General features: G+C 36.2%; 1 protein-coding gene and 1 long non-coding RNA gene across 3 annotated transcripts; one reads left to right on the top strand and one right to left on the bottom strand.

Annotated features, from left to right (window-relative positions):
- The first annotated feature begins 590 nt into the window (after window positions 1-590).
- Window positions 591-1,936, top strand: LOC145556118 (uncharacterized). 2 transcript variants are annotated; one of them, XR_014091753.1, is made up of 2 exons: window positions 591-963; window positions 1,749-1,936. It is a non-coding gene; the product is annotated as an uncharacterized LOC145556118 (long non-coding RNA). The 2 variants fall into 2 exon arrangements; XR_014091754.1 differs by having other exon boundaries at window positions 1,697-1,936.
- A 3,488-nt stretch (window positions 1,937-5,424) lies between these two features.
- Window positions 5,425-5,990, bottom strand: LOC145643034 (uncharacterized). Its single transcript, XM_081694198.1, has 2 exons — window positions 5,968-5,990; window positions 5,425-5,821 (listed from the first exon to the last, which is right to left on the bottom strand). The coding sequence occupies exons 1-2, from the start codon at window positions 5,988-5,990 to the stop codon at window positions 5,425-5,427; spliced, it is 420 nt and encodes a 139-aa protein (XP_081550324.1).
- Between the last annotated feature and the right edge of the window lie 202 nt (window positions 5,991-6,192).

Here is a 6,192-nt window from a genome sequence, read left to right as displayed (position 1 = left end):
GATCGCTTGTATTTTTTCAGGTTGGCCTCTATCTCCTTTTGATCAATTAGGAATCCGAGAAACTTCCTAGACTCAACACCAAAGACACACTTATTGGGATTGTGCATGACCTTGTGCCTCCTGAGGGTGGTGGCGGTGTCTTGAAGGCTAGCAAGATGATCCGTCTGTTACTTAGATTTGACTATCATGTCATCAATGTACGCCTCTACATTCCTCCCAATCTGATTAATGAAGACAATATTAATCATCGGTTGAAAGTAAAAGGCTCATTCTTCAAGCCAAATGGCATCATAGTATAATAGAATAACCCCTTATCAGTGACGAAAGTCGTCTTCTCTTGATCTTTTTTCAATACCACAATAACAAGAATAAGTAACATACATTACACATCATTCAAGTTGCATAGGCGATCTCTAGAATTATAAAGAGCGCCTATCAAAGATAAGCGTTTTGTATGTTAAACCTATAAACTGCCTGTCAAAGGTAACCGCTCTGTTTGATACATACAAATTTTACACTAGACAATAAAGAGATCCTCTTTTAGTTGAGTGTTCTATAAGTATTAAAAAGTAATTTTTTTTTTTAAAAAAAAAGAAAATCGCATATGCCACTTAACCTAACTCATTTCCACCAAGAGTCTCACTCAAGAGCTAGCCGACGCCGTAACTTATCTAATTTCTAAATTCATTCCCATCTCCCTCCTCTAACCCTTACTCCTTCTCTCTTTTCCAAGTTCTAACTTCCATCCCTCAGTTACACCATGTTCTATAGCCATCTCCACCTCCAAGGCTCCAATCCTCAATAGATTAAAGCTAACCCGAAAACCTCATTCACCTCCATGGCAGCCCCTTCAATCTTGGTTTGTCCGCGGTGGGTTAATTTGATTATTTCCATGAACTGATGCAGTCAGAGCCTGAGAAACCTAAATTTCTGTTTGAATGGGTAGTCTAAAGATGCAATGAGGTATATAAAGATTCATCTCATTTGTGTTCGAATTTCAATGTTCAAATTCGTTTTTTGGTTGTTTTAAGTGATTGATGTGATTTTTTTTTTCGATCTTAAGTTCATGATTTCATTCTAATTTTAATATTTAGGTACTTTATTTTTTCAAATTTATGTGATTTTGAGTTCATTTAAGTTTCTGGGTTCTACATTATTGGGATATTGTGTGCTGAATTTTTGCATATTCAGGGATGAATTTTGTCTTTTTTCGATCTAAAGTTTTCAATTTTTTTTCTAATTCGAATTTTGATTTTGATTTTTCGTTTAATTCTCAATTATTTACCTCATTATTTTGAGTAATATCTAATTTTCATCTTCAGTTTTGTTTTTAATTTCACATATTAGATATAAAATTTCTGCTTCTCATTTTAAAATTACTTTAATTTAGATCTGAATTTTCTGTTTGATGTGATTTGTTCTGATTTTGTGCGTTGATGGTGTGATTTTGTTCTAATTGTTGAACCATCACTGTAATGCATGCCACCCAAGAATTTAGTGTTCGTTATAGTACAAACTACAATTATTATGGATGAACTAGATACTACTATTAACCCTCTTCAATAACTAATTACCACATCTCTGTATTAGGTAATGTGTTTAAGCTTCATGAATCATATTTTCCATAGTGATTGAATTAATTTGGCTTAAAATAGATAGTATGCTTCCATAACATAACACTTTGCTCTTGGTCTAGAATTTTGTAGGCGTGTTAACCTTTTTATCCTGTTCGTATTTGATACTTGAAGGAATATGGGAATTGGACTCAACCTGATGCATGCAATTGACGAATGGCTCGCAAAATATGGTGCAGATTTGACAACGGCAGACTTGACTCAATCGGCTTAATTAGTTGTATACTTGTAAATTTCTTGTAAGGAATTTAATTATTGTAATTGAAATATTTATAAAATTTATTAATAAATTTATTGTTATAGTGACAATGTTTTATTTATTCTGTAAAAATTATTATTATTTTTATTATTATTATTATAAAATAATAATAAATTAATAATAATAATAAAATTAATTTGGGTTTTTCTATTTTTCACTTTTCAACGTTTTGACCTAACATATATAACTTTCTATGTTGTAACCTTATATTATGAAAAGTGAGTCTATGGTAACCTCTCCTTTAAACTACTGTTAGTAGCTTCTGTTAACTTTATTGAGAGTGCGTGTAGGTAGTCTGTTATCAGTTTTTTTTTTTTTTTGGGGGGGGGGGGGGGGGGGGGGTGGGGAATATTTCCCTTTAAAAAATCCTCTGCCCTCCTCCTTTCTTTTTCTTCCTTTTTATAAATACCTTGATTTTTAAAAATTATTTTAGCCTTCAATAGTAGGTAATTAAGGTTCCTTTGTAGCAAAAAGCCATGTCTTGTTCTCGCTGCTCATTTACCTCCAATTCATTCTGTTCCTTGCAATTCTTGAGCCCTCAATGCTTTTGCAGCCCTCCAAAACAAGAAAAGTTGAAGATTTAAACAACTCAAAACCCTAAGAAAGCGTTTTTAAGTGCAACGACCGTAGGTTTTTCAAGTGGATGGTTGAAGGTGATGTGTAAGGTCTTCAAGCATTCAAAGGTGATGAAATTGAAATTGCATCTCTGAAGGAGAAAATAACATAGCTAATTCGCTACGTTAGGGAAGTATTTAAAGTTAGTGTTGTTATGTATGTTGTTAGTGATAATTGCGCTGTTAAAAAATGTGGGGTGAAGTGATTGTAATAGAAAGATTGCTGAAATTTTGATGTGTTAATGAAATTGGTGGGAATACCCTTTTTTAAGTTCAATGATATTTCAATTTGTTTCAGTTGTTATAGCAATTTATAATTCAACATACAACACTGGAGATCATAACACGGCAAGCCTGTTCATGATCTTTTTCCTTTTAGGGCTGATACTCTGATGAAAAGAAGCTGTAGCAGGGGCAGGCTGAGAGAAAGGCCCTTCAGCTGCAGAAGTATCTTTGGTTCTTTTCCTGGTTGGCAGCACTGGTTGGCTTGAGTAATCTGCATTTTACTGAGTTGAGGTGGTTCCAACCATTTGGTAAATCAAGTTAAAATCCATCTCATCTTGGGTGGCTTTCTGCCTAGTTCTCTTGCCCTTTATTGATGTGGTGGGTGCCTTCCCTTGCTGCTCTAAAAGTTCTTTCTTGGTCAAACCACCCTTGCAAGTGGCAACATTATGATTAGGTTGTTTGCAATTTCTTGCAGTTCACAGTACCAGACCTTTTCCCTTTTCGTTTCTTTCCCTCTTCTCTTCTCATATTTCTGGAAGGTCTCCTAACACTTCTTTTTAATGGAGGGGGAACTAGTTTAGGAACATCCATGTCAGACCACTGATTAGGGGATGGAATGGGCAATATATTCCCCTGTATGCCAACTAATACCTAGCCACATAGTACCATTCCCTAACATAATCATTTGTGTCTTTCTCAGCATCAAGTATGGCCCTAATTCCATGCCTACATGGAATTCTCCTTACTTACCACCTCCCACAAACACATGAACAACTGTTTAATGACACTGGAAGCATACTTCTTCCATCAGACACTTCATACTCTCCCCTACAAGAAGGATATGCATGGCATAACCTTGATTCTTTGGTCAAATCCCTAACTCTTTCTCTTATGTTAGGACATATGCCTGCCTCCACCCACTTCTCAGCTAGATGCTGCCTTGTTGCATGCCTAACCATGGCAATCATCGTTACCACTGTATTGGAAATAAAAAAGGTCAATTCAATAGTCAAAGACCAAGAAATACAGTGATGGTGTTAACATACATGTTATACCTTCAAGTAGTGTTAGAATAGCATATGTCCTATCAACACCAATAGTATGGTTGAAACTTTCAACAAAATTGTTGGTATTTTCATCAGAAGACAGTTAAGGGTCAAACTTTTATCTTGTCCATCTATCAAGGGGCCCCACCTCTTTAAACCACTTCACAGCTCCAAGTCTAGCAATAGTTTAAATTTTTAGCTAAGCTATTTTTAAACTGAAGGTAAAGTAGGCATTAGTCACTGCCAAAAATAGTTTGTGCATTAGGATACCTAGGTAATCAGCCTTAAAGTTTTTGCATAAGTGTCTTGCACAACATCTTCTAGGAACCATTGGCCATACTTGATCCAAAGCAGGATTAATTCCCTAGCAACACAAAATAAATCATAGTCAAACAAAGAATCTGATACTTGAAATCCTCAATAGTTATTAATAATTTGCTTTGAGAAATGCAAACCTTCTGTCTATCTGACATTATAGTCCAGACAATCCTTCCTGTGCCAGTGATAGTGTTTTTCAAGTGATGAAAAAACCAACACTAGCTTGTCTTTTCTCTTAATCTACTTCAGCCACTGCAATTGAGAATATTTCATTATTCCCATCTAAAAAGACAGTTGATGATAAAATACCTCCATAGTTCCCTTTCAAATGGCAACCATTAACACCAGTTAACCCCATGCAACCTTGAATAAGGCCTTCAAACTGTGTTGCAAAGCTTAAGAATATTGACTTGAACTGGAGAGGGTGTTCAGGTTGCTCTAGGGATTTCCAGGTACAAAATGCAACTGTCCCCGGGTTTCTCTCCTTAAGCAAATGGTAGTAAGAATTGAGGTTGTGGTAGGACTCATAATGCCCTCCCTGAGTTAGCGCCATTGCAATACTCCTCATTTTATATAGTGATGAGTTGGCCATTGTAATACCAAATCTCTCTCAAAGCAACTGATTAAGCGCTTTCCCTTTGATATCTGGGCTAGTTCTAATATCTTCTAGCAACTTCTGAGCTTCTCACTTGCAATTGCACATGAGATTGTTGACCATGTTTAGATCACATGTGTGGCCATGCTTAATGTTCTTTATAGCCCAAGTAAACCCTTCAATGAGGAAAGTAGCATAAGTCCTTCACCTGCATCTACTATCAACACATTCAACAGTGTACCTGTCATTTTAAGATTTCCTAACCACAAAGCTAAAACCTTCTTAGATGCAATAGTCCCTAAGGGAATCCTTGAAATGATCCCTACCTACAAACAACTGCCAAGGCCTTAAAGATATTCTCCCAAACTTTGCATCATCATATACCTCACCCTATATATATATATTTTTTATATAGTAAATAGGAATTTTATTACCAAAAGGAACCAATTACAACACATAAAGTTATTGCTCACAAAAGCTAAGCAATACTATCACAATACACCACAAGACCTAAATAGGCCAAACACCACCAAAAAGAACCCAAACCACTCCTAACCATCTTCTAGGAAGGGTTCTAGGAGAGACTAGGAACAAACTACTGGACTCAGACACTTGGCCACCTTCTAGGAAGGGTTCCACGTGCCAGGACAAGACAACAAACCTACAAACAAGCAAAACCAGCAACCTAAACCAAACAAAAGCAAACCAAAAACAACACCAGTAGAGCAAACAATCAAAGCGTAAGAAGTTTCCTGTCATCATCAATACACTTGCAAGCAACTCTAAACACAATATCCTTAAAAATAACCTCTACAGGAATACAACAACCTGTAAATACAGTGTTGTTCCTCTGAATCCAAATAGCATAAACAGTCTCATAAAAAAACATCAGCAACAACCTCCCAGCAGCTTTAGTCTTCCTGCAAAACTTGAGAATCCTGGTAACTTCATGAGTAAAAACCTGCACATTTTTCCTGCAATTTAAAAGATCAAGAACTCTCTGCCAGATTTGCTTGGAGTATCTGCACTGAAAGAACATGTGATTGACACTCTCAACTGCTGTAAGGTAGAGAACACAGATAGGGTCACATTGCAAATTCCAAGACAACAACTTGTCCTTAGTCATCAATCTGTTCCATAAAGCCAACCAAAGAATAAAAATACTTTTTGGAGAAGCATGGCTATTACGAACTAATCTTTTCCAAGGCACCTTACGAGCTTGAGGTCTTAAGCACCTACAAATTTTCTTAATTTGCACTCCAAGCCCTTTCCTTACCTTATAACAGCCACCAATATCATTGATAACCTGCCTACACTTGAGAATTCTTCTCAAAACCCAGGAGCTTTTCTTAGGGATAGAAGCTTCCCAATAGTCTTTTTTCTTGAAATAATAAACATGTACCCACTTTACCTAATGAGAGTCAGCTTTGTGAGTAATATCCCATAAAAGCTTAGAAACAGGTGCAGTATTCCACTCAGGGAGAGAAATAACATTCCAACC

Source organism: Chenopodium album, chromosome 8 (assembly GCF_948465745.1).
Source record: "Chenopodium album chromosome 8, dcCheAlbu1.1, whole genome shotgun sequence".
In the NCBI taxonomy this organism is placed as follows: Eukaryota; Viridiplantae; Streptophyta; class Magnoliopsida; order Caryophyllales; family Amaranthaceae; genus Chenopodium; species Chenopodium album.
The sequence above is the reverse complement of the archived record's forward strand: the minus strand, read 5'-3'. Positions and strand labels throughout refer to the sequence as shown.

What these genes read in the sequence shown, in the direction of transcription:
- LOC145643034 (XM_081694198.1), bottom strand. Translation starts at nt 5,990, where the DNA reads ATGATATTGGTGGCTGTTATAAG. An exon ending in ATATTGGTGGCTGTTATAAG is followed by an intron (nt 5,822 to 5,967) that starts GTAAGGAAAGGG and finishes TTTATGGAACAG; the next exon opens with ATTGATGACTAAGGACAAGT.